At 47.1% G+C, this 27,653-nt stretch overlaps 2 protein-coding genes across 4 annotated transcripts in view; one reads left to right on the top strand and one right to left on the bottom strand.

The window, feature by feature from the left end:
* Nucleotides 1–16,571, top strand: part of Abhd12 (abhydrolase domain containing 12, lysophospholipase) — a 77,695-nt gene extending 61,124 nt beyond the window's left edge. Inside the window, exons 5-13 of one of the 3 annotated variants that reach the window (XM_027421557.2) lie at nucleotides 5,779–5,809; nucleotides 7,238–7,283; nucleotides 9,545–9,674; nucleotides 10,062–10,099; nucleotides 10,446–10,525; nucleotides 11,432–11,514; nucleotides 13,607–13,685; nucleotides 14,521–14,648; nucleotides 15,934–16,571. In XM_027421557.2, coding sequence (XP_027277358.1) covers nucleotides 5,779–5,809; nucleotides 7,238–7,283; nucleotides 9,545–9,674; nucleotides 10,062–10,099; nucleotides 10,446–10,525; nucleotides 11,432–11,514; nucleotides 13,607–13,685; nucleotides 14,521–14,648; nucleotides 15,934–15,973 — 655 coding nt within the window. In that variant the 3' untranslated portion in view covers nucleotides 15,974–16,571. Of the gene's footprint in view, nucleotides 1–5,778; nucleotides 5,810–7,237; nucleotides 7,284–9,053; nucleotides 9,260–9,544; nucleotides 9,675–10,061; nucleotides 10,100–10,445; nucleotides 10,526–11,431; nucleotides 11,515–13,606; nucleotides 13,686–14,520; nucleotides 14,649–15,933 lie in introns of those variants that run through there. The other 2 variants (XM_027421558.2, XM_027421559.2) reach the window with 2 other exon arrangements.
* A 1,061-nt stretch (nucleotides 16,572–17,632) lies between these two features.
* The window catches only part of Pygb (glycogen phosphorylase B), a 48,956-nt gene continuing 38,935 nt past the window's right edge, over nucleotides 17,633–27,653 (bottom strand). Inside the window, exons 15-20 of the mRNA XM_027421556.1 lie at nucleotides 26,280–26,338; nucleotides 24,469–24,610; nucleotides 22,269–22,476; nucleotides 21,011–21,145; nucleotides 19,823–19,889; nucleotides 17,633–19,182 (exon numbers count right to left, since the gene is read on the bottom strand). Of these exons, the coding sequence (XP_027277357.1) occupies nucleotides 19,030–19,182; nucleotides 19,823–19,889; nucleotides 21,011–21,145; nucleotides 22,269–22,476; nucleotides 24,469–24,610; nucleotides 26,280–26,338 (764 nt within the window). The 3' untranslated portion in view covers nucleotides 17,633–19,029. The remainder of the gene's footprint in view (nucleotides 19,183–19,822; nucleotides 19,890–21,010; nucleotides 21,146–22,268; nucleotides 22,477–24,468; nucleotides 24,611–26,279; nucleotides 26,339–27,653) is intronic.

Here is a 27,653-nt window from a genome sequence, read left to right on the forward strand (position 1 = left end):
GCCTCCTATTACCCCAATCTCAACATTGTCACCTGTATTCAGGCAGTCCAGTTCAGTCTTATGCAGGTTCCACAGACCGGAGTCAGTGATCTCTCACTAGCTTGGGTCTGCTGAATCTGGGGGTTTCCCCATCATGGTCTTGACTCCTTTGTTCAGATTATCACTCCTTCCTCATTTTGATTGTACTCCAGGAGCTCGGCCCAATGGTTAGTTGTAAATTTCTGCATCTGCTTCCATCTGTTTCTGGAAGAGGGTTCTGGCTTCTCTGGGGTTGTGGACTGTAGGCTGGGTGTCTTTTGCTTTATGTCTGGTATCCACTTATGAGTGAGTAAATACTATATTTGGCTTTCTGGGTCTGGGTTACCTCACTCAGGATGTTTTTTTCTAGTTCTATCCATTTGCCTGCAAATTTTAGGATGTCATTGTTTCTTACCGCTGAGTAGTACTCCATTGGGTATTTATCATTTGAGATTGTTCTGTTGAGAATTCTGTTTAGATCTGTACCCCATTTTTAAATTGGATTATTTGGTAGTTTGATTTCTAGTTTCTTGAGTTCTTTGTATATTTTGGAGATCAGCCCTCTGTCAGATGTGGGTTGGTAAAGATCTTTTCCCATTTTGTAGGCAGCCATTTTGTCTTGTTGGCCATGTCCTTTGCTTTACAGAAGCTTCTCGGTTTCAGGAGGTCCCATTTATTAATGCTCTCACTGTCTGCGTTACTCGTGTTTATTTAGGAAGTGGTCTCTTGTGCCTATGTATTCAAAGGTATTTCCCACTTTATCTTCTGTGAGGTTTGGTGTGGATGGATTTATATTGAGGTCTTTGATCCATTTGGACTTGTGTTTTGTGCATGGCAATAGATAATGGATCTATTTGCATTCTTCTACATGTCGACATCCAGTTGTACCAGCACCATCTGTTGAATATACTTTCTTTTTTTCCATTTTATATTTTTAGCTTCTTTGTCAAAATTGGGTGTTCATAGGTTTGTGGTTTGATATCAGGGTCTCTGATTCAATTCCACTGGTCCACCTCTCTGTTTTATGCCAATACCAAGTGGTTTTCATTACTATAGCTCTATAGTAGAACTTGAAGTCAGGGATGGTGGTGCACCCCAATAATCCTTTATTGTACAGGGTGTTTTTTTGCTATGCTGGGCTTTTTGGTTTTTTTCATGTGAAGTTGAGTATTGTTCTTTCATAGTCTGAGTAGAATTGTGCTGGGATTTTGATGGGGATTACATTGAATCTTTAGATTACTTTTGGTAGGATTGCCATGTTTGCTATGTTGATCCTACCTATCCAAAAGCATGGGAGGTCTTTCTATTTTCTGGTATCTTCTTTAATTTCTTTCTTTAAAGTCTTAAAGTTCTTGTCATATACAGGTCTTTCACTTATTTGGTTAGAGTTACCCCAAGATATTTTATGTTGTTTGTGGCTATTATGAAGGGTGATGTTTCTCTTATATTTTTCTCAACCCGTTTATCATCTGTATATAGGAGGGCTACTGATTTGTTTTTTTTTTTTTTTTTTTTTTGTTAATCTTGTATCCTGCTACATTGCTGAAGGTATTTATCAGTTGTAGGAATTCCCTGGTAGAATTTTTAGGATCACTTATGTAAACTATCATATCATTAGAAAATAGCGAGAGTTTGATTTCTTCTTTTCCAACTCGTATCCCCTTGATTTCCTTTTCTTGTCTTATTGCTCTAGCTAGAACTTCAAGTAGTATATTGAATAGGTATGGAGAGAGTGGACAGCCTTGTCTTGTTCCTGATTGCAGTGGGATCGCTTTGAGTTTCTCTCCAGTTAGTTTGATGTTGACTGTTGGGTTACTGTGTATTGCCTTTATTATGTTTAGGTGTGTTCCTTGTATCCCTATTTTCTCCAAGACATTTATCATGAAGGGGTGTTGAATTTTGTTGAAGGCTTTTTCAGCATCTAATGAGATGACTATGTGGTTTTTTTCATCTCTGGGATGAATCTTACTTGATCATGGTAGATGATTTTTCTGATGTGTTCTTGGATTCGGTTTGCCAGTATTTTATTGAGTATTTTTGTATCAATGTTCATGAGGGAAATTGGTCTGTAATCCTCTTTCTTAGTTGTGTCTTTGTGTGGTTTGGGTATCAAGGTAACTGTAGCCTCCTAAACAGAGTTTGGCAATGACCCTTCTGTTTCTGGAATAATTTGAGAAGTTCTTTGAACATCTGGTAGAATTCTGTGCTGAAACCATCTGGCCCTGGGCTTTTTTTTGGTTAGAAAACTATTGATAACTGTTTCTATTTCCTTAGGGGTTATAGGTATATTTAAGTTGTTTATCTATTCTTGATTTAATTTTGGTATGTGGTACTTATGTAGATAGTTAGTTATCCATCTCCTTAAAGTTTTCCAATTTTGTGGAGTACAGGTTTTTGAAGTATGACCTGATGATTCTCTGAATTTCCTCAATGTCTGTTTTTATGTCCCCCTTTTTATTTCTGATTTTGTTAATTTGAATATTCTGTATCTTTTGGTTAGTTTGGATAAAGGTTTGTCTATTTTTTTGAATTTCTCAAAGAACCAATTCTTTATCTCATTGATTCTTTGTATAGTTTTCTTTGTTTCTATTTTATTGATTTCAGCCCTCAATTTGACTATTTCTTGCTGTCTATTCCTGGGTGAATTTGCTTCTTTTTGTTCTAGTGCTTTAAGTTGTTCTATTAATTCGATAGTGTGAATTAACATATTTCAAGTCTTGAATTGTTTCCACTTGTTTGATTGCTTTGTTTGTTTTATTTAAGGGATTTATTGATTTCTTCTCATATTTTTTATCTCTTTTCCTCCATTTCTTTAATGGAATTTTTCATTTCCTCTTTAAGGGCCTCAATCATTCTAATAAAGTTATTTTTAAGGTCATTTTCTTCTGCTTCATCGCCATTGGGATGTTCAGGTCTTGCTGCTGTAGCACTACTAGTTTCTAGTGGTGCTGTATTGCTCTTTATGTTGTTGAGTGTGTTCTTACCTTGTTGTCTATGCCTCTCTTCCTCCAATCAGTATAGGTGGAGCTTGTGCTTGGGGGGGGGTCTCTCTTTCTACAATTTGTATAGTTGGGGGCTGTGACTCCATTGACCACTCTTCAGGTGCAAGCAGAGCAGAGCCTCCTTTGGTCGCTCCTCCTGGTGGAAGTGGACCCAAGGCTTAGGTGGTGGCTCTTCACGGTGCAAGTGGTGCTACAGTTCCAATGGACACTCCTCCCATTGGAGGCGGGGCCATGGCCCATGGAGATTGCTTCTTTAGGTGTAGGTGGGACTGAGCTTCTAGTGGTCATTAGAGCAGCGGGGTATCTCAAACTGAGAAATAGCAGTGGACACTGGCTGGGACACAGGTGCTCTTTCCCAGAGGAACTTCTTGTGATAGCTTATGGAATCTACTGCTGGAAGCTGCTGCTGTAGTCTCTCCTGGTGGTCACTCCCTGCTCCTGGATGGTAGCTTGAGCCACCCTCTGTTGCTGCTCCAGGACTGGTGGCTCAGGCCTCCCTCTGATGCTGTTCCTGAGCTGGAGGATTGGGCCTCTCTCTGATACTGCTCCCAGGCCTGAGACTCCTCTTCTTTTTAACCCCCCTTCTAAAAAAGAGATGATAGAGAGTATTGAAAAGTGGCCATAGGGAAGCTGAAGGCTGAGTGTGCATAGAAGTGTCCTTGGCTGCCTGTGTGGGTGAGAGAGATGTCTGCTGGCATCTTTGATACAAGCAACACCAGTGCTTCCTAATAGGCTGTTGAAAAAGCACACACTTTGTCCATTTGGGCCTTTCTGTTTTATCCCAGATGCTTCTCATGAGTAGGTTTAATGCCTTGGACTTCAGACTAGTTTAAGCTGGATTTGCTCTCCCACCTAAAGAGCTCATGATCTTTTTACACCACAGCATGTTGTTCAGAACGGACAGGGGAGGCGGAGAGGTGCATTTTTCTAAGGAAAGCATTGTTTGAAAATCCTACAGTCCCCTTTTCTATGACTCTTTGGGTTGCCTGTGAGAGAACCTGAAGGAGCCACAAGGGAGGTGGCCCTTCACCAGCAGGGTAGTGTGAGGGTAGCTGTGGGTAGACCTTTTATAGGTAGAAACGGCAAGAAGAACAATGTATGGGTCTTTCTGGAGGCGAAGGCAGTCCTGGATAGATATCTATGGAGCCATGCAGAGGGCATTGTAGGAGGAACCCAGAAGCACAGCCCACGAGGCTGGCCTCTGTGCCAAGAGCAGAATGTTTGGCTACTGAGTCACACATGCTCTGCACAGTTTACAGTCTGCTTTGTTGGGGACAAGCTGCAATGGGTTTCTCTTCTGCTTTTCAAAGACCAAGTAGCTATAAACAGCTTTTGTACTATCTTTCCCTAAATGAGAAAAATTATAGTTGGCTGTGACACATGTTTCTGGTAGTCACGTGTTAAATAAAAAGGACAAAGCTTTTCTGTAGCTATGTCTGAAAGGAATATGGTAACATTCAATGATCGGCTATGCCTTCCTACTCCTAGAGACTGCCTTCATTCTGTCCATTCCTGTCTACATCCCCATGTCTCAAAGGCTTTGGCTCACTTACTGAGATTCTTCTCCAGCTATCCCTCCCTCCCCAAGCAGGGTCCCATTAGTCTCTATAACATTGAAGTATCTCAAAGGTGTGTCTTTCTGAGCTTTCAGCCCACTTTCTTTTTTTAGTCAATGGAGGGAGCTTGGGGATTTTAGGAAAGCTATCGTCCAAAGATAACTAAAAACATCTGGCAGGGTTTTCTTCTGGTCTTGAACACATTTTTTGTTTGTTTGTTTTGTTTTGCATTTTTGTGCTGCAGAGTATTGATTTCTCTCCTCTAACTCATTCCTGTGTCCCTGCAATGGCATTCCCACTCACTATATACCTGAAATGGCCTCAGTACTCATTATACAAGAAGAAAAACAGGTTTGAAGGATGAAGAAGGGAATTAAGAAATGCTTGATAAGACTTTAGTCTGCTAGGGAGTTAGCCATTCTCATACACTGTGATGAGAGCCAAGGGTCTCCTGATAAAGATCCAGGGATCACTTCCCTATGTCTGGGTATATTCCACTTGTGTATATGGCACACACATGTGATGAGATATCAGTGTAGCCTGGTGAGGCCGTAGGCGGAAAGGAGCTCCCATGACCGAGGGTCTACATAGGAAATGAGGGTTGAACTAGGAAGGCACTTGGACAAGTTCCTTGGGACACAGCTTCCATACACATAGGTAGGTCTTGGCCTGGCCCTAGGAAACTGGGGAGGGCTGAGTGACACAGGCAGGCAGGTCTGTTGTGTTTTTTGAATCTGGGCCGTGAGAGTTCATTCCCTACTGAAAAATTAAAATTCATGACAATTAAGAAATATCCCTAAGATGCTGGAGAGAAGTTTGATAGCATTTAGGGGAATCCAAAGTCATGTCTACCATAGGACCCTCTTTGAAATGGGGTTTGGGATCCCAGATTGAAGATTTTAAAAATATATATGTATGTGTGTCTGCATGAGTTTATGTGCACTATGTGCATGCAGATGCCCGCCCACAGACGGCAGATGGCAGAAGGCATTAGATCCCGTATAACTGTGGTTTCAGACAGTTGTAAGCCGCCTAATATGGGTATTGGAAACAACCCAGGTCCTCTGCAAGAGCGGTAAGCATTCTCAACTACTGAACCATCTCTCCAACTCTGGAGTCCCAGACTCTTGAGGATCATCCATTGCCTTGCTTTGAGCACAGCACTAATATCACTTCCTGTTTTCTTCCCTTTCATGCTGCAGAGGAGGTGACCACCGTGTGGAGCTGTACAAGGTGAGTGCTGATGGGCTGTTAGCTGCAGGATGCTGGAATAGAAGGGGTCATTTGAACTAGCCACTCTGAAAAGTCACCATTCATGGACATACTGAAGGTGATGCCTGGCTAGTTCTCGCATGAGTCCTACATCATGCTGCTTCTGGGGTGGGCTCCAGAACCAGTGCATACATGTATTAGTTAATGAGATGAAAGGAATTTTCTATTGTTTTTAATAATGTGTTCCTCAAATATAGAAATGCTGTGGGAGCTATCCTTACTGCAAGATTACCCTTGGGGTGTAGGGAGTATAAAGGCAGGTGGAATTTGGGCCAAGTTCCACACAGGCTTGATAGAAGCTCCTGCAAGTAAATGTTCATGCCTTGGGCATGACATGGAATCCCTTTTGTTTTTGTAGTTTTGGTGTGTGTGTGTGTGTGTGTGTGTGTGTGTGTGTGTGTGTGTGTGTGTACAGTGCAAATCAGAGGAAGACAGAGGACAGCTTGTGAGAGTTGATTCTTTCTTTGCACCATGTGAGTCTTGGGTATTAAACTCAAGATTACCAGGCATTTCAGCAAGTGTCTTTGCCTGCTTGGAACCTTGGTACAGCATTCTTGGTCCCAATGCCCACCCTCCTCTGCTTAGAGAGTTGTCTGTATCTAATAGAGCAGAAAATAATGTACACAGATATGTAGGCATATTTTGCTCTGAGTAGTGGGACATTTTTATACCGTTGTGTAAATTGGATCAAGACAGGAAAGGTAAGAGGCTGAGAAGTTAGCAGTTCCCTTGGTGTTTTTGTAGTAGAAAAGAATCTCCTTGTCTAGGCCCACAAGGCTTTGAGTGCAGGCTAGGAGGGGGAGGATTCACCAGGCTGCCCAGGAAAGCACCATGTCTTCCTGAAGGTGGAATGCTAAGTGGCTGTAGGTGACAGTGGTGGTGTGGAAGTCACTTTAACTGTTATAGGCATACCCTAGCCAGTGTATTGGGCACCACACGTGAGTAATGATCTTAACGAGAATGGACAAGGACAGCTAGTAAGTCTGTAGGGATTTTTAAAATAATAGAGAAATTCACCAAAGTCAGAGAAATAGTAGGTTGCACTAAGGGTCCTCAAATGAAGTTTCTGAGGTCCACCAACATGCTGGCTGCCTCAGGCCTCAGGCCTACTGACGGTACCTGAGAGTCTGCTGCCCTGTGTTGTGAAGCATCGTCCTGGGAGCTGTAGGAGCTGGCCACCTGGTCATCTAGGTGGCAGCAGCAAAGGTACCCTTCCCCTGTTGCACAACCAGAGGCAGTGAGAACATCCTACAGTAGCAGGTCCAGACAGGAGCTACCTGCCAACAGTCTGTTAAGTTCCCACTGTATGCAAGCCTCAGGACAGAACCCTGGATGGGTTTAGTAGGAAGCAAGCCATACAGCCAATGATGGATGTTTTTTGATTCACAGGTGTTGAGTTCCCTTGGTTACCATGTGGTCACCTTCGATTACAGAGGTGAGGCTCTTTTTGAATGTATCCCTCAAAATACCAACCAAACAAAAGAATGCATCCATGCATGCCCCCGCTTCTGATTATACATGATGGGCAGATTTGAGTGAGAGCTTGGAACCCAGGCAGGCGCTTGTGTGTGCAATGCTGGGCTTGTAGGGCTGTGCTGTCAGTGGGAGGAAGGCTAGGTAGTAAGCGTCCTGCTGTAGCTTCTGGTGCTGACTTTACTGTCAGTGCCCTGATAGTAACATTTAAATACAGAAAATACTGCCTTTTCTCCACATTGGACTCAGATTTCCCCTGCAGCTGGGCATTAGACACTGGCTTAGTAGCAGATCTAGTCTTGGTGAGATGATGAAAACTGGAAAAAGATTCATTGAGAACAGAGAGATTCTTCTGTCTTGATGGTCTTGCTTCTTTCTTTTTTGTATTTAGTCAGGGCCACTGGGCAGACTGAGAATCCAGTTTGATGTGTGCAATGAGCATTCTGATTAATGAGCGGCAGAAATTCTTTAACAGCAAGCAACTGTTGAACCTCAAGGGAAAAGGCTGCATAGCTAGCTTGTTTGACTCTTCTGAAGGAGGGCAGTTATTCAGATGTCCTCAGGCTAAGGCATTGATTGGGAAGGGATGGAAGCCACTGCCACCTGCAAGTAGGGTTTGTATTAGTTTTCTTTTGTTGGTGTAACAAATTATCATAAACAGAGTATCTTAAAACAAAGCAAAATTATTATCTTGTATTTATGGAGATCAGAAATTTAACAACTTTAGCCCCTGCAATAGAATTAAAGTATCTGTGGGCTTTGTTCTTCACTGACTTCTGGTGGGGACCCATCACTGTCCTTTCCTAGCTGTGACTCATGGATGTTTGGACCCTGGCATTTGGTCTCTCTTTCTGTTATCAAAATGTTTATGAATACTTGGGCTTTCTTTACCCAGATGATCCAGTATCACCCCATCTCAAGGTTGGCCCATTAGTGGCCTTCATTTTTTCTGCAGCTTAACTCCTTGGCCTGAGGGTCACGTGCTTACCAGTTCTGTGATTCAGATGTGGGCTTCTCCAGGAGTCATTGTTCTGCTGACTACAGTGATGGCTTTCAATAAAGAAAGTTCCATCAAGATGAATGTTCTGAGCCAGGTGGTGGTGGCACACATCTTTAATCCCAGCACTCGGCAGATCTCTGAGTTCGAGCCCAGCCTGGTCTACAGAGGGAGTTCCAGGACAGCCAGGGCTACACAGAGAAAACCCTGTTTCAAAACAAACAAAAGGATGAATGTTATGGGCTCAGAAAAATTAAGTGAAGAGCTGGAAAGCTCTGTTCTTTTTCCTGCCTTCTTCCTTCTCCATGCTGCAAAGGTTTTTTAGAAACATTCTTCCTCATGTGTGCTGAGACCCTGGGGTAATGAAAAGAATGCCTCCTTCCTGTGTTCTCTTCCTGTAGTCTGTCAAGAAGACATCCCTGCATCTTGTCTTTCCAGGCTGAGTCTCTGCCTGCCTGTGTGGTGTAGGACTACCCCATTTCCTCTCTGACTCTGCTCCTGTTTTCTGTTATTCTGTCTCCCTTCCTGTCTCCCACATGATATCACGAGCCTTTACCCATGTCCCTTCTCAGTTCTTCTTCCCTGGGGTTGGGAGGCTGACATAATTATGGGGTTTGCTCACGCAGCAGAATTGCAGTTCTGAGCCTTGTGGTGTATTCAGGTCATGTGATGATGACTCAGTGCTGAGCCACTGAAAAGGCAATTGTACTTGATCTTTGCTGGAGACTGTGAGAAGAATCTCTCAAACTCCCTGCAGCTTCATGACTTCCTCCTCTCTGACCTGGTTCTTCTGTGGGCCCTGGGCAGAGTGGGCTATCTTATCCGCACTCCATCTGGCCTGGCCCTCATGAGTTTCAGGGCTGGCCTGTCAATAGAGCAGAGGAGGAACTCGGCTGGAGGTTTACACCTGTGGGCAGGTGCTAGCAAGACATGTGTTTAAGGTTCTGATGTGTGTTTTTCTGACTCTGTCCTGTTAGTTACCAATCTGATGTGCATGTAGAATGACAAGAACCTCTGGTTTGTCAGCCAGCAGAAGTAGGAGAGGTTCACTTCCAGGCCCTCCTGCCTGTGTCCCTGCCACCAGAGCAGGAGCAGCAGTGAGGGCACACATGTGGGACTGCAGATGGCTATAGGGCAGCTCTGCTGGGACCGCAGATGGCTATAGGGCAGCTTCTGTTGAGGGTGCTTTAGTTTCACATGCTGCCTTTGCCATTCTTCCTTCGCAGGTTGGGGTGACTCCGTGGGAACACCATCAGAGCGAGGCATGACTTATGATGCACTCCATGTTTTTGACTGGATCAAAGCAAGAAGTGGTGACAACCCTGTGTATATTTGGGGCCATTCACTGGGCACTGGGTAAGAGCTCTCAGGCAGGAGGAAGACTTAGTGAAGGCAGGCCTAATGTGTGACCTCTGAAGCAGCCCAATGCCTCTGAGCATATAGCATCATCCATTCTTACAGTCTTGGTTCTTGGCCCTGTGGTAGGGGATAAGGGGGTTAAGTGCCATGAGGGACTAAGGAGAGATTAGATTTCTAGAGCTATTCCTCAATTCAGAGGTGCCTTAGAACCAATATAGGCAGTAGAGATGGCAGTCAGTATTGCCCCAAGTTAGCTTCAGGTCAGATTCTCTGGGTACTTTCCAGGATCAGCGAAGTCTCATCTAAAAGAATTGTCATGATAATTCAGATGAACTCTGTTTTTTTTTTTTTTTTTTTTTTTTTTTTTTTTTTTTTTTTCCCCAGAGTGGCAACAAATCTGGTACGGCGCCTCTGTGAGCGAGGTGAGTAAGTCAGGCACTGTGGCTGGGTACCCTGTTGTACATGTTAGTGGTCCAGCCCCTGCTACACATTCTTGCCAAGCAAGTTCTAACTGGCAAGCAGCACAGTGATGTCACGAGCTGACCATCAAGGGTGGGGCCCTGGTGTGCTCAAAAGTTTACCCAACCTGCTCTCCCAATAGCATCCTCAAAAGTCATCAGGGAACCTGGGGGCTGGGTCGGATGGTGGTAGGAGGCCTGCAGAAGTGGGTACCTGGGCTCCCTGTCCTGTCTAAGCTCCCCAGCCACCCAGCCCCACCGGCTCCGTCACTTCTCACCCACTATCAGATCTCTGTGTTCACTTATCTAGAGACGCCACCAGATGCCCTTATACTGGAGTCTCCATTCACAAATATCCGTGAAGAAGCAAAGAGTCATCCATTTTCAGTGGCAAGTATATGATTTTATGAAAACTTATTTTCATTATTGATATAACTGCTATGAAAATAAGAGCAAGTAGATAATGAAAATAGTTTAGTTTGACATTACTAAAGGACTCTCAGGTCTAGGCACAGATCTGCGCATAGAGCTTCCATAGAAGGGGGATAGCTTTCGGCCAGGGACACTGGTACTACAGGAGCCTTGGCCCTGTGGCCTTATTGTATATTCAGTACCCATGTGGTTTCACTGCACAGCTGATCTCACAGCATCACTGTCCATTTGGTGCTGTGGGAGGCTGCAGACTATCTCCTTCCTCCGGGTGGAGCCTACACTTTGGGTACTAGAGGATGATTGGAACTTAGGCTTGGTGCACAGCAATGTCTCCAAGTAAAGTCCAGGTAATCCTTGCTAGGGATTCAAGGGTGGGTCAGTCCCGGCCTTTCCCTCATCAGTTGGGATCCATCGTTTTTCTTGCCTGCCCTCCTACCTTCCCTCTTCAGCTCCCAACCAGCGTGTGTTCTGGAATCTGTTGACATGATCTCATGCTATCACCTGTGGGCTACAAGACCCCTTTATCTTTTCATATCGTTGGTACTGCTTTTTTTCTGACACTTTGTGAGGAAGCTAGCCTTTGATCCCTATTTCCTTGGTGGGTAGTGGTCTTTTGTCTGTGGGGAGTCTGGTTTCTGAGCAGGATTCTGGTTTTACCTGAGGCGTGGAAGCCCCATCTGATCATTGGGGCCGGCAGATGAGTCTTCTGTCTCCAGCTACAAAGCCAAGACAAAGCTGGGAACGGATGGAAACTACACATCCCCCTAACTCCCTGAACCTAAACTACCAGAACTCTTGGCCTTTTCCCTCTGCACAGCTATTTTAACCCTTCTGAAAAGTGCTTTCCATCTTGTCTGTGTTCAGATATATCGATACTTCCCTGGCTTTGACTGGTTCTTCCTCGATCCCATTACAAGCAGTGGAATTAAGTTTGCAAATGACGAAAAGTGAGTATTGTGGTAAAGTGAGGAGAAAGACACAGGGATTCCCCGCATGACTCGCTGCAGTACTGTTAACCTGACAGTGGTATTCAGAAGACGAATGGTTGGTCTCTAAGAAAGTGTCTTTTGAAAGGGAAAGTCAAGCAGGGCTTTGTATTAGAAATGAGAAAAACATTTTAATGTCAGGCAGGGGCATATGCAGGCCACGGTATGCCTGTGGAGTCAGAGTTTCAGGTGTCAGTTTTCTCTTTCCACCACCTTGTTAGGCAGGTTCTCTTGCTGTTTCTGCCATACTGCATACTCTAGGCTAGTTGACTCACAAGGTTCTGGGCCATTCTTCTGCCTCTGTCTCCTTTCTTACTTAATACAGGGTGCTAGGATTTTGGATGCCTGCTATCACATTTATCTTTTTTAATACACTCCAGAAATCAAATTAGTTGTCAGGCTTGCACAGTGAGTGCTTTTACCCACTGAACAAGTAGATAGGTAATGATACAGTTTTTTCAATGGCACAGAAATACTTTAAAAAGACTAATAGCACATTTTTGCCTATATAATTCTTTTTTCAGTCTTGAAACTAGGACTCCTGAATAGACATTAAAACAGTATTTAAATTCAACAGTGAACACATTGAAATCGATGTTTAAGCATAAAGTAGTTTTCCTTCAAGTATGTATTTTTGTTCTAAAAATAAAAATGTACCAGATTAAAATTTCAGTAAATTATTACAAACCAAACTCCTCGCTTAAGTATTGCCATTGTAGATCTTAAAGGGAAGTTATCAGTATAAAGCAAATTTCTTTAAAAACAAAAGTGAGTAGTGGACCTGGGAAACTGCCTTTGGCTCCAACTCTCCCACAAAGCTAGGTGGCATATGAGTAGCTGTAGGACCGTGCTCCAATAGAACCCTTAACCTTCACATCAGCCACTTGTCACTTCCTCCAGGAGGCTCAGGCTCATCAGATGCTCCACCACTGGCTAGGGAGATAGCCTTGCAAACATGAAAACCTGAGTTTAAGCTTCAGAACATATGTTTAAAAAGCCAGGCAAGATGATGCATGCTTGTAATCCCAGTGCTAAGACCTGGGGCTCGATGACCATCTAGTCTAGCCCTGCTTGCTGAATTCTAGGTCAGTGAGAGGTCCTGTTTCAAAACAAAAGGTGATGGGCACCTGAGGATGATGTCAAAGGTTGTCCTCTGGCCTTTACCTACACGTGCATATGTGTGTGGGTATATATACAAGAAATGTTCCACCACTGAGTCATGTGTGTGCTGGGTGCAGGCTGTCTCAAGGCTGGGTCCTGTTCCATGTGCTAGAGTGGCACTGAGCTGCCTTCAGGGAGTGCACAGCTCTGCTAGGGGTCAAGATCAAAACAGCTCAAGTGGCTTCCTCAGTGGTCTTGTCCAATCTTGTCAGCTTGTCTTTCTACTGAGGCTTGTGGAAGAACTCTGGCTCTCTTGGACCTATTGTCCCATTTACCATTAAAGAATCAAGTTAGAGTGACTTAAATGTCAATTACACCAAAGATTAAATAGAGTACTGACTCTTTTAACCAACAGATTCATAGTAACATGCACTTGGCAGTAAGCTGCTGCTGCTTCAGTTTTTTTTGTTGTTTTTTTTGTGGGGGGGAGGGGGTGTTGAGACAGTTTCTCTGTAGCTTTGGGAGCCTATCGTGGAACTTGCTCTGTAGACCAGGCTAGCTTTGAATTCACAGAGATCACCTGCCTCTGCCTCCTGAGTGTTGGGATTAAAGGTGTGCGACACAACCTCCCAGCACAGTAGGCTGTTTAGAACACTTAAGTACTCCCACTTATAAAGATTGTCTTTTTAACTTTTAATGCATCTGCTGGCAAATATAATGGTTTTCAGTTTTCATAAAATACACAGGAATCAGATGTTGGGGAGTGAAATGACCTCTGGAATACATTCTGATTTAAGAAGCAAGAAAGTAAAACCCTGAGAAGTTGTTTCTTAGCTCTGTAGTGAAAAGAAACCCAACCAAGGCTGAACTCACCATAAACCCAGGTCTCTGCCCAGGGTGAGGGGTGCAGGTGACCCCTCTTTGGTCTCCACCCAGCCCCTTTCCCCTACAGTGTGAAGCACATTGCCTGTCCTCTGCTCATCTTGCACGCTGAGGATGACCCAGTTGTGCCCTTTCATCTCGGCAGAAAGGTAGGTGCTGTGTGACTCTGCCCCTGGTGCAGTAGGTGCCCTGGCCCCAAGTCTGGATCAGGTTGGGCATGCAAGGTAGGGTGGCAGTGGGTTCAGGTCATACTAGTCTGCATCTTCTCCAGGTGCTTGACTGCCTAAGAGGTCTGAAGTCAGAGTCAAGACCAGACTGCTGTTCTATCCCCCAGAAACTATGACAGACAAGCATTAGAACCCAGGCTGACAAGGGAGGACTGAGGGGACGACATCCTGCTGGCAAAACTGATGTGAAGACATCCAGACATCTTGCCTTTGGGGATAAACCGCAGGCACTTTGCACTTGCTTCTACTAAATCTGCTTTGATTTTGCTGCTAGGAAGCCATATTAGATTTGTGGAGGAGAATAAAAGTGGGGTAAAGAACAGCCTATGGGTGAACCTGGAGGAGGGCATGCTGCACCTCACCTGCAGACTTGGCCTAGGACTTTATGAGCAGGCTTCATAAAGTACAGACAATGAGAGTGTCAACTGCCCAGCAGTGCCCCTGTCGTCATGGAGCTGAGGTGGAATTACATTGTCTCTGCCACTGGAGCCACCTCCACTTAGCTGTTTCTCAGAGGATGAGCACCCTGGAGATACAATGGCAAAAAAGGGTCTTAAAATGGTGGGCTTGAGTAGCTGTTCCAAGTGTTTGGCCCATTAGCCCAGACTCTGGCTTCTTAGACCTTGGCTGTTGAAAGCTGTAATAACAGAAAGTGTCCATGGGCACTTGCACTGTTCTCTAGTTGAAGCATCCAGTCTTTGTTGCAATGAGAGGTCTCCATTGGGCTGTGGGCTGATTCATCTCTCCCTCTCACCAGCTATACAACATTGCTGCACCATCTCGAAGCTTCCGAGACTTCAAAGTTCAGTTTGTCCCCTTTCACTCAGACCTGGGCTACAGACATAAGTACATCTACAAGAGCCCTGAGCTTCCACGGATACTGAGGTGAGACATTCTCTCCTAACCCATGAGCCTCTCCTGGATAGTGATGCCTCACAACTAGCTGTGCGGCAAGTGACAGCCACTGAAGCCATTTGAGGGGCTCAGTGTTGTGCCACAGGGTCACAGTGATTCAAGAACCTCCCACTAACATCACAAAGTAGTAACAAAGTTCACTTCCCTTTCTTCTGGATAAGTCTGATTGGATGGGTCATATGGTCTGCCTGTATACATTCTACAAACCCATATGAACATGTCTGGGGGTGTACCTAACACAGTGTACACATGCACCATCCTTACTCACAGACTGCTGTGTGTGTATAGGAGTGTGTGAACATCCTGAAACCTTTCAGTGTGCATATGTACCATTCCTGGTACACAGAAGACTTCATATGTACAGGAGTACTCAGACGTAGCTTCCTAAAGGGAAGCCATGTTTTGGGCTACTGCACACGAATCATACTCTTGGACAGAATGTAGGCTACAGCCCAGAAAACCAAGGCCCCCATCTGGCCTGGGTCCAGAGCCCAAGTGTAAGTGTGGGGTAACAAGGAACAACAGTTTAACAGAACTCCCATGCATGCCTATCCTCCATGCTTCTTCGCAGATTTCCTTATAGCATCACCTAGCTCCTTGTCAGATGACTCAAGTTCCCCCCATCACCATCAGAGCAGCCCTGATCACAAGTCTTACCCTCCCTGTACACACAGGAAGAGGGTACATACTTGGGCTGCTGTGTAGCACATGACCCAGAGCACTGTTGTTGCTGAGAGTGAGAGCTCTGCTGTAGGTAGCTCTGCTGGTAGGCTTGAGAAGTAGGTTAGAGGCACTTCCAACCTGTGACTAAAACTGGTTCCATAAATTGTCTCCTAAGGAACAGTATCCTGTGTAAAATTGTACTCCATCCCCTGGCTCCTTTGAGAGTTCCCAAGGCAAAGCTACATTATATTAAAGGATTCCTTCCTTGTCTTTTGGGACAGGGAGCTGAATAAGTTGGGTTTGAGATTGACATCTTTTTCCCTCATTATAAAAGGGAATATGGCAGAAAATTCCAATTGAATATGGAGCCCCAAAGCCTAACTTCATCTTCACTTCTCTGCACTGGCATTTGACCTAGGAGCTGAGCTGCAGTGCCCTGTCTGCCTCACCGAGGCCTCTTTCTTGTCAGCAGCCTGTTGCCCCAGGTTCTTTGCTGCCTCCACCAACTAAGACAACCACTTGAGGGTTGTGGGGAGAAGGATCTTAGGGCCAAGCGCAGTTTGGCTCATGCACTTGTCCTTTTTTGGTCTAGGGAATTCCTAGGGAAGTCGGAACTGGAACGCCAGCACTGAGACTAGCCCGTGAAGGCGCATGAAGACCCACCTTCCTTCCCTTCTCCCTGGCCAGCAGTCTGGCACCCAGTAGCCCAGGGTGCCACCACCTGTGGTGCTCAGGAGCCCAGCGCATACCTAGAAAGAGGACTCAGACACAGTGGGCAGAGCCTCCGCAGATGTGGATCTGTGAGGGAAACACGGTGGCAGGCAGGCGGCCTCCTGAGCCTCTGGTGGCCACCCTACCTGAGTTCTTTTTGGGAATGTTTACTGACAGCAAGTGGACCCCATATGTCTTGTGCTGGGCGTAGAGAACCTGGGAGGGGCCCAGGAGCGCAGGACCACTCCAAGTTTTCTGGCACCACCACTTAAAATATGGGGAAATGGTTTTCTGCCCTCTCTGGCGTACACAGAATGGACTCCAAGTGGTTGGGTTGTCCCCTTCAGCTCATGTACCTGCTTGCCTTCCTCAGCTGACCCTGCCTCCCATGGCATCTGCTCACCCACAGTAAGGGGCACCTGGATCTGCACTCCCTTCCATTGTGCCCACCTGTCTGTCATCTAACCTGGCTGTAGACTGAGCATTTATTTAAGAATAAAATCTTGGTGGTGGTCTTTATGTTGTTTTCTCTACAAAGCAGGAATCACTGTTGCTTCCTCTGCTTCCTCAGGCACAGTCCCCACAGGAAGTACAGGGCTGCTCCCAATGCCCAGGCACTGAGGTCTACTCTGATTGGCGGCACCTTTTCCATATCTGCTAGGTAGCCTCTTCCTAAAGGCAGGCCTAGGCAGACTACACCACTACACTGTGTGAGCATCGCCACTGCCAAAACACAAGCACTGTTCTTCCAGAGGATATATATGAGTGGCACAACCAGGGCTTAGAAATGTGCCGGACACATCTTACCGGGTTGTCTCCATCTAAGTCTGTTTTGTCAAAACAGCCTGACCTGAAGCTACATGCCTAGAGACCAAGCAGGGGTGAGAAGTGTCAGATCGCAAACCTTAGCAAGAATGGCATGAGGAGCAGCCACAGGGGCTGTGGTCCTGAACATGCAGCTGAGTACAAGTATCTGCATTGTAGACATCCTCTAGATGCAAAACCCTCTGGGTGCAAGTCCACGGAGGACCCCCGCCTTTCCTGGTGGTGAACTTTCCCCAGGTACTTAAACTATACAACTTTATATCTCAAGGTACCAGTGCTGGGAGATCTTGACCATCTGCCTGTCTGTTTTCCATGGTCAGAGGCCCAGCATTAGCAGGTGTGGGCTTAGCTAGAGGACCCATGACTGAAATCTTAAGTCTCACCATTCCAAAGCACCACAGAGCTCCCTAAGTGATTCTCAAGACATGGGAAACCAATGTTCCCTATATTACTCTAGGACCAGGGATTTATCTTACTAAAGCCAGCCTGTGACAAGAATACCAAGCTTCCTTCTCTTGGCCTATAACTGGGTGTACCGGTCTTGTGTTACCCATCTACAGTTCACTGTCAATAGGGCATGGCCATCAAGGAACCCTTGGCTTCCTTGTATAAGTGGTCTATGCCAGCAACCTGGGCCTTGTTACCGAGGGACAACTCAGCCTGTTCTGTGTGGTGTCTACCCCAGGCTTACATCCTCCAGTTTCCCATGGGAGTTATGTGACACTGTATGTTGTGACAGAAACACAGACACCACATTGACCAACCATGGGCATAGACGTTTAATCCATTTCTCACACAAGGAGGTAACAGCAAGTAGTAGAGTGATGGTCATGTATCATGGCTTCAGGGACCTCGTGCATAAGGCCACCACACAGGGCAGCAGATGACCAGCCCTAGAACCTGCTCACCCCACAAGCTACCACAGTGGCTCCGGTGACTTGAGTATTGAAAGCAGACACTTCCCAGCAAACGCTGCTGTTGTGGTGGAAGTGACGGGGTCCCTTACCCACCCCCAGCCAGTTACAGCAATGCAAGGTGACAGAAGCCTCTGAAAGGACAGTCCCATGTAGTTTCTCTGACAACCCATTCTCTTTCAGGCAGCACTTAATGCAGGTTCTGCCCTCAGGGAGGAGCATGGCTCCTGGAGTAAGGGGGCCAGGGTGTTCAACCTCTCCTCACTAGGCTGCTGCAGCAGAGGGAAACTGGGCTTCTTTGGGCCCATAGGCCCTTTTTCCAGACCTGGCTGGTGGACATGGAGGCAGAATGGTGCCTGGTCTTTGTGTAGACAACAGGAAGGAAATGCACCTCAGGACGTGGACAGAAGTGTTAGGGGGAGAACTGCAGAACAAGATGCTGACTCTTCAGTCAAAATATCCCTAAAAGTAGCCAACTCTTGACACCAAACTGAGCTAGTACGATGTTTACTTGCTAAAAAGAAAGGCTTTAGCTAGTTTCAATTCCTCATGAAGTGTTATTTCCTGTTGAAAAAGCAGAACACCAACCCAACTCTAAATTTGCCAGTCCTTAACCAAGGCCTCAGATATGGGGTAAAGGTCCCTCTTCAGTGTTGCTCTCCTGAGGTTCTGGGTTCTACATGACACCCACATGGTTCCACAGATGGCTACAGAGGCGTGGCCTATATGGGCCAACAACCCATATTCCCAATACAGCCAAGGGCAGAGGACAAAGCTGTGAGCATGAAGAAATGATTCTACTCAGCAGGACCAAGGAGGCCACATACTGGACTTGGCCTTACCCTACAGCTAGTGACCCAGGTCCTAGTAAAACACATAGAAATACAGGCTTCATCACAGATCCCTACTCAGATTCCAAATCTAAAGGTTCAAAACTAAAGCCTTAAGCTCACTCAGCTATGTGCAGGGTTTCAGGGGTTCAGCTCCACTCCCTGCTCATCCTCTGTGGGGGATCATCTCTGCCCATCCGTGCTGTGGACTCTGCAAGAGTTCTTTTGCAAAAACCAGGAGGGTGCCACACACTCCTTTATCCAGATCCTCAAAACCATTCCCATGGCCCGTCCTGGAAACACAGTGCATCGGATCACAGGGACCAGCAGCTGCTTGCAGTGCCTGAGGACTGGCACAGGCACAGAGTCAGCCAAACAAGCCACTGGTCTCACTGTGTGGTGGGGTAATTAGTCCTTGGGGAGGTTGGGGGGCGGGATCTGTAGGTCGGAGGGCTCTACGCCCCAGATCTCCCGTGCATACTCAGTGATGGTGCGGTCACTGGAGAACTTGCCAGAGCAGGCAATATTCTTGATCACCTTCTTGGTCCACTCCTTGGAATTCTGTCAGAGGAAGAGGAGATGATTAAACCTTTGGCAGAGCTAAGGGGTCCTACGAAAGCCCAAGCTTCTGGAACATGAGGACTGTTAACAGATGAGTGTTGAGCCTTGGGACACCCTGGTAGTAGAAGAGACTGCAACCATGTGCTCAGAGAAAAGGGGTCCTCACTGACCTGAAAAGTGACATTAAATGTAAGGTACCAGGAGCCTAAGACAGGGTCACTGTCCTGTCCTCAAAAGTCTCCTAGACATGGCCCACAACATGAAGCAAGGAGCACAGCCAGGTAAGCAACTGCCACAGGCAGACCAAATTACAAACACTTCAGCCCTATTACAGCTTCCTCTGAACTTCAAAACTCCCTAGACTATAGCCTCCAGACTTCAATGGAAGGGGCCTTCTAGGAGGGGCTTGACTCCTGTGGGCCAGCCCCCCTGGATACTCTTTTCAGGCCCCTCATTCTAGTCTCAGCTATCAGCAGAGGTTTTCCCCCATGACACCTAATGATGGGACAGCTGAACTTGAGGCAGGCTGGATATACTGACCAGAGACACTCCTCTGGTCTGGCTGAGAAACGGTTTAACCCAACAGGTCCACACAGAATACAGACACATCCTAGCCATCCTGATGGTCCACAAGCCTTACCCGGTATAGTTGGTCCACCTGGGCCTGGCACTGTATGTAGGCTTCATAGTCTGCAAACACCTTAAACCTGAAACAGTAATAATGGGAGGCTGGGTCAGAGCAGCAGGTGCAGTGGTTGAGGCGCCCTGACTGGACATCTTGTGGTATTTCTCAGAGGATAGTCTCCCAGCCAGATCAGGAATGGTCCGGGCCATGCCTTTCACATCCTCCCAGCTCTGTTGGGGGCGTAGGTAGAGACAATCCTGCTTGTGGATGCCAGGATGCACCAGGTCCACATGGCCACAGGCTTCCCTGGGAATCCTTATGTTCTGGGGGTGCTTTTTTGAAAGTCTGGTTTCAACCCGACATTTCTTTTAAGGAAATTGTTGTTTCCAAAGCAGGTGTTAGAAATGCACATGCCCAGAGGCAACTGCAGACACCTTTTATTTTACTATCAAATCAGAAGCATAGTTCACTATTTAAAAGTCCCTCCTTCATCATTGGCCCCAAGAGGGCCCCACTTTATGCTGGACACGTGGGTGGAGCCATGATCTTGTCTCACTGAAGCCAATGCCTGGCACAGTCTTCAAAGAACAAAGACAAGCTAACCAGAGGCAACTGAAAGTGGAGATGTTAATACTGGATTCAACTTATACCAGTAGGGTAAGCACTACCCTGAGGCACCAATGTCTTTGCAGACTTGCCTTGTAACTAGGTTGGTTGTAACCATACCAGGTGATATGATATCTCAACAAAATACTGAGTACATTGTAAGCTTGTGATGCAGCAAGTTGGTTCCATTTTAACCAGGGAATGAATGTCCTTGTAGACTAATATTTGCCAAGGATCCATGCCCTCTCTGCCATCACTCTGCAAGCTCTAGGCTGTCCTGCCTGCACTCCTGAGCACACTCTGCAACATCCCAGGGATATTGTCTCACTGATTGTCAGCACCTTCCAGACAGGGTGGTGCTGCTGGCCGCCACCCATGACCCAGGGTCCCTGAGGTACCACTGTAGACGGTGGCCCTGGTTTGGCTGTGACTGGCTGGGGTAAAGTCTGGTCTGAGGTGGAGATGGGAGATCGTAAAAATTCAGGCAGGTCTTACAACATGGAGTTTTTAGCCCACCAGGTGAACCCAGCTGTCTTACTGGTGGGGAGTGGGTGGCCAACTTGAAAAGCCAAAGTAATAATAGGATTTGTGTCTTACCTGTCATGGTACATCAGCATGTTGACCACATCCTTGAAGCAGTCTGGATCTTTGGGAGAAAAGAAGCCGCTGCTGATCTGATCCACAGCCTGTCTCAGCTCAGGCAGGCGCTCATAAAATTCTCTGGCATTGTACCTAGGGGAGATAAGCTCACTTAGCAACCGGCACCCCAGGCAAGCAGCCTCAAAGACAGGTGGTGATGGAAACCAGCTTATGCTTGACACAGTCTCTACCCCAGGGTAACTCTCCCTTGTGGTCGAGGGCATCAGCTACTGACTACATGTGGTTCCCTTGAGAGGCAGCTGGTTAGACAAAAGCAATTGCTGCTTCCTTCACTGTTCACAGAAATGTTACCACTATTACACACAAGCCTACACACAAGCCTCCCTTTATCGTTTTGCTAGAGAATACAGAGCCCACCATAAGCTTACCCCTCCAAAAACTCCTGGCCAGGACTCTGAAAAAACCAAAGGGCACTCTAAGAGACATGACGCCTAAGAGGGTCATTGGCTGGACCATTGGATGAAGGAATAAAGCCAGACAAAATGACATAAAGCTAGCTGTGACTCACCAAGAAGCCTGAGAGGACAGTGAGGGACATGCAGAGCTGAGAGAGAAACCAGAGCACCCTATACAAACACAAGAGCTCTTGGGATGACAAGGACAGACTGATCTTAGTGACTCCCCAGGAGCTTTGAAAAACAATTAGACTACACTGCCTTTTAAATTCAGAGGCCAGGATTCCTTATCACTGTCAAAGTCAGGAAAAGCAGCTGTTTTCAGATCAGAAATGGGGATACATGATGACCACAGCCGCCAAGGGCAGGAAAGGGCAATGCAACATGGACTTTAATGACTTTAGTGTCACTGAGAGGCTGCACCGCCCTCAGTAAGATGTGAACAGTGGGAAGAGTGAGAGACAGCAGCTCTGTACTGTTGAGATTTTCCGCATTCCGTTTCAAAACGGGGGTGTCTGGGGACCGTGTCCTGTCCTGCACTGAGTGGTATGTCCCTCTAGGAGGAGACCTGTAGCCAGGGCTTCAGATGATGGGCGGATGCTTGTTATGGGGACATGAAGGGGCAGCCAGATTCCCTACCCCAGCAGCCTCCTTGGGATCTCATGTTTTATGCTTACGAATGTACTCAAAGAGCACTCGGTCCCCGGCCCTTGCCCTGCTTCAGCTTCCTACCGGCCACCTTTCACAGCCCCCACCCCAAAGCTGCCACACACCACAACAGCGAGGGAAGGGACACATACCCTTTCTGGTCCAGGGCCTCAACGTCCTCCACCCGCATACCAAAGATGAAGAGGTTCTCCTCCCCGGCCTCCTCAGCCATCTCCACATTGGCACCGTCCATGGTGCCAATGGTAAGAGCCCCATTGAGCATGAACTTCATGTTGCCAGTGCCTGAGGCTTCAGTGCCCGCAGTGGAGATCTGCTGTGACAGGTCAGCGGCTGGAATCACTGCAGGGAGACAGGGACAGATACAGACTGGATGGCAGCTCAGCTCAGCTCAGCTCAGCTCAGGAAGCAGCTTGTCTCCACGGAGCATGATCCGAGGATAGGAATCACAGTCCTGAAGTCACTGAGCTCACTGCCCAGCAAGGAGACTGACCCCACAGCAGCCTCCTGAATTTTCCAGACTCCTCCTCTGGACCAGGTTAGCTAAGGCAGAGGGGGAAAGATGGAAACCCTTGAGGAGAATCCCCACAGTGGCATGGGAATTTTGTTCTGGAATTTTCCTTACTTTTACCTTTTAAAAACAGTGTATGTGCTTTTTCTATGCATATTTATATATTCCATGTATGCCTGGTGCCCATAGAAGCCTGAAGAGGGTTTTGGGTCCCCTGAACTAGAGTTACAGATGACTGTGAACCACCATGAGGGTGCTAGGAACCAGACTTGGATCCTTTGGAAGAACAGGCAATGCTCTTAACCACTGAGCCATTTCGACAGCTAGGACTGGGATTTTCTAGGAACCATGCCAATCAATCAAGTCCACTGGAAGGACTGGGTCCTAGTTTACTGACATTGCAGATACTTCTTCCTCTTGACACTGGTATCTTATTCAATTAGAACATGCTCCTGATTAGCCCAAGAAGGGCTTAGATCCTGCAAAACTAGATGGCAGGGAAGGCTGGGTCCAAGCTTGAGGTTCATGGTGTGGGAGCCCATGCAGGCAGCCCAATACCACACCCTCCTCCACACTCAGGCTCCTTGCACTTAGAAGGTAGCAGGCTCAGAGTGATATCCTTGGGGCTGGTTCACTGTCCCAGGACCTAACCTGGTTGGACACCTCATCTACAGCATCTACAGCTAAGGCCAGAGCTGCCGATGCTGCCTGATGGCAGTCACTCCCATTCAGGAAAAGCCCAGGGTCAGGCATCTACAGCCCCCAGGCTCACAGTCCAGCTGACGGCAGCTGTATGTTTCCTGGCAAGGAGCCAGAGGAAAAGTGAGGGCAGACCCTGCCTAAAGCCCCGTGGCCATTCTGTGGATGAGCTGAAGCCAAATGGTCTCAAAAATACAGGTGAACAGTTTCAGGCAGCAGAGAGGGTAAGATGCTTTCGAGGCAAGTCCCACCAGGGTTTCCAGCCAACACCTGAGGGAAGCCCAGTTCCTGGAACCCACCATGGGACCTCAAGCATCAAGTGTACCCGATGGAGGTGCGAACAACACGAGCATGGCAGAAACAGCTGGATCAACGACCAGACCTGTAGTCGGAGCTCACAGGGAAGCGAGCACACCAGGCAGCTACCGTCTGAAAGCAGAACTATGTAGCTGGACATGCAGCATCTGACCCCAGTGGCAGAAAGGGAATGGGAAGCCCAGGCTCAGGCTCCTCGCCATCCATCTGATCGAAAAACGTGTTTTCTACCAAGAAAGATCTACCTAGGTCAGTGAGCATCCTCATGTCTCAAGAGAGGTCCCCAGTAACAGCCCAAGTGGAACAGCCACAGACCAAACTCTCCAAACAAGCTACGAGGTGCCCTCAGAAAAGAATGACAATGCTGGCACATGACAAATGAGCAGTGTGCCTCACAGGGAGAGGCAGCGAGAGGAGGCGTATGGAGGGAGGGAGACATGGTGAGGACAGGGTTCAAGAATCAGGGAAAGAGACGGAAGGTGGCAGGAGCTGGTGGAGTGAGCAGGGGAAGGAGGAGAGGAGAGGTAGAAGATTCTGGGAGGTCAGGGCAGTCACATTCTACTGCCAAGAGAGACCCAAGAGCAGCAGGCAAAGTTGAGGGGAGAGGAGGAGGTGGGGGTGGGGGTGGACACTGAGATCCAGACAGGTGTGCAGAGGTCCAGATGGCAAGAATGAACAGTATAAACCCATGACGTGCAAAGGTCCTCAGACAGTGTTCCCCTGGCAGGACCTCTGTGTCCACACCAGAAGCTGACGGCCAACCCCACACCCAGCTCAAAGCAGAAGCCAGTCAAGGAGTTCAGGGCTACCTTTTTCAGCTAAGGACACCCGGTAGTTCTCCAGGAAGATCACTTTGAGCCTGTCACCCACAACTGGATCATGATTGACAACATCTCCAATGGATGTGACCAGCTTGATGATCATCTTGGCCATGTGGTAACCTGGAGCTGCCTGAAAAGAGGAAAGAGCGGTTAGGGGATTTTAGCATAAGCACTGGGCTCAGGTTCCGAGAAGGGTCTGTGGAGTATTTGGTAGCACTACTGACACCTGGGCATGTAAGACAGAGCCATGAGCCTGTGAGCCATGCAGACCTGTGCTGGACTGGCCAGTATACTGCAGACCATGGAGGTCACACCTGCAGTGGCCCTGCTGGTGTTGGGGAAAGGGAAGAGCCTGGCTTTTCCCAAGAGTCTTGGCTTCTGCTTACTCCACATGTCATCTCACTTGTGCATTTGTCAGCCTTGAATTTGATTTTCTGACTCTAGTCAGTGTTTTAGAAACTACAAGATGTAGCCGGGCAGAGTGGTGCACAACTTTAATCCCAGGAGACAGGGGCAGGTGGGTTTCTGTAAGTTCAAGGCCCATCTACTCTATATAGTTCCGGGACAGCTAGGGCTACATAGTGGGACCCTGTCTTGAAAAAAACAAAACAAAAACTACAAGATAAAAGAAACAAAGACTTCTAGAGCTGTTGATTTATAGAAAACAAAGGAATATACTAGAATGTACTGGAGGGATATATTCAGAAAAGGATAACTTCAGGAGAAAAATCCAACTTCTACAACAAATATACCTTAAATTAAAATTTAAAAACACAGAAGGAAGCTGGGTGATGGTGGTGGTGCATACCTTTAATCCCAGAACTTGGGAGGCAGAGGTAGGTAGATCGCCATGAGCTCAAGGCCAGCCTGATCTACAGAGTGAGTTCCAGGACAGCCAGGGCTACACAGTATATCATCTCTTGTGCAGATGGACAGTAAGTACAGAATAAAGTGTATTATCTGGACTCCACTCTGCAGTGGTAGAGCAGGATGATCTGCACTCCTTCCTACTTTCCTTTAGGTTTAAATTTACTCATTTTAATACTTTAAAACCCTCCTAAAAGTCCATATTGCTTTGGACTGTACATACTGAAATATTAACAAACTAGTACACCATCCAAATTTGCTTCCAAAATACCAGGTGCTAGGTGTGGGCAGAGGCCAACCAAACAAGGTGAGTCTGTTTAACCTTAACATCAGAGGAGAGGATGGCCTGTGGCCAAGGGCAGCACCTGTGTCTGCCTCACTCCAGTCATGGAATGCCAGGAACAGCAGATATGCCATCTGTGGATGGCCATGGGAGGCTGTCCCAGGGCAGTCTCTCAAAAAGAAACTGTACCCCAACAGCTCATGTCCTCTGACAAGACCCGGCTACCAGCTGAGTACAAAGAAGTGGCAAGCATGTCTACTACCCCTGGAATGTGTCACAGTGTACGTGTGGCAGGTGAGACAGTCACAACTACCATCGCACCGTGAAACCCTGGAGGCAGAGAAAGGATGTGGCAGGGTTTGGATGGACTTGGGGTGTGCTCCATAAAGCCCCTGGGACCCAGCCCTTGGGGCTGGGGATCCCCTAACTCCTGTGAGTGAGGCCAGCAGGCTTGAATCCACTTTCCTCATATTCTATTCATTGTGTAAAAGGCTCCTTGCCCCAGCCTGGCTCTTCATGGCTAGGTGCTACTGGCATGTGTAGTGACACCTGCTTTTTGAGTAGGCAGGCTGCCCGGGGACAGTCAGGAAAGCATGTGTTTCCAGGTCCAGCATCAACACGAGGAATGAGGAGGAGGAGGTTACCTCACCTTGCCCCCGATCATAACAGTCCTGGGAACAAAGGCCTTGGCTGGATCCTTCTTTATTCCTGGAGGGCAAACAGAAGAGGCAACTTTACCAGATGGTCCCTGCCCAGCTCCCCAGGGTGACGTATCGAGGAGTACATTCATCAGACTGTTTGTTTTTACCTAGGACATACACAGCTGTAGCTGTAATACCTCCAGGAACCTGTCACTCAAAGGAACAAGGCCTCCCCTAGGCTTTGCACTTGCACGCCAGGCTGTTGGAGAAGGCTGTCCAGGACCACCGATGACAATTAATGCAGTATCCCAAGCTTGAGGAAAGCCACCCATACAGCTCCAAAAAAAAAATGTCACCCCAGGAGCTGTTTGCCTGTGGTCACGAGGAGTCACAGGCCTGTATGAGATATGCACGCACCGTGTCCTCAAAATATATTTTTCCTTTTGCTATTATGCTATTATTACTATGTGCATGGTGTGTGTGAGCGCGGGGGGGTGTGTGCCGCCATCCACATGTGGAGGCTGGTCCTCGTCTACAGTTAGGGATGGAACCAGGTTTTCAGGCTTCTGCAGAAATGTTTTTCCTTAATGGACCTTCTCGCCAGTCCTTCAGACACATTTTAGACACATCATTTTGATGATACCAAGAAAGGAATGGTCTGGCATCATCAGCCCTTGAAGCGTGAAAGTCTCCCTGGTGCCGACACATGGAAGGGAGTTAGATCACAAGGTGTGCCCTTGAAGGGGGACACTGAGAGACACCTTCTCCCATCTCCTGGCTGTCATGAAATGAACAGGCCTCTTTGTCCATGTGTTCCCATTGTGAAGTACTGTGCCACCACTGGATCAAGTGACTGTGGTCAGAATCCTTGAGCCCAACCCTGAGCTGAAACAGTCTGTCCTCTTAGAAGCTGGTTCTCCCAAGTATTTTGTCACCAAGCTTACTTCACGGCTGAGAGGTTTGCACCTGACACTTGTCCTGCAGAGGTCTGGTCAGTGGACTGAGCCACAGTGGCCAGTTCAAACCCATCCATCTATACATTTCAATCAGAGGTGACAGTGTCTACAACAAGTGTCCCTACACAGCCATTCAGTAGCCAAAGCTTTGATTCCGTTTGATTCTGTGGGAACACAACTGTTTGATTTCTGAACTTCCCACTTCTGGAAATCAGGCAGAATAACATGAAGAAAAGGAAGGCTAGGCAGGGTGGCCACACCTATCAGCCAGACATTTGAAAGGCTAAGAAAGGATTTTTTTTTTTTTTTAAGCCCAGGAGTTCATGACAAGCCTGGACAACCACATAGCAAGACCCTTCCTCTTAGTTAAAAAAAAAAATAAAAAACAAAAATCCCCACAAATGACATCTTCACCAAAACTACTCA

Source organism: Cricetulus griseus, chromosome 6 (assembly GCF_003668045.3).
Source record: "Cricetulus griseus strain 17A/GY chromosome 6, alternate assembly CriGri-PICRH-1.0, whole genome shotgun sequence".
In the NCBI taxonomy this organism is placed as follows: domain Eukaryota; kingdom Metazoa; phylum Chordata; class Mammalia; order Rodentia; family Cricetidae; genus Cricetulus; species Cricetulus griseus.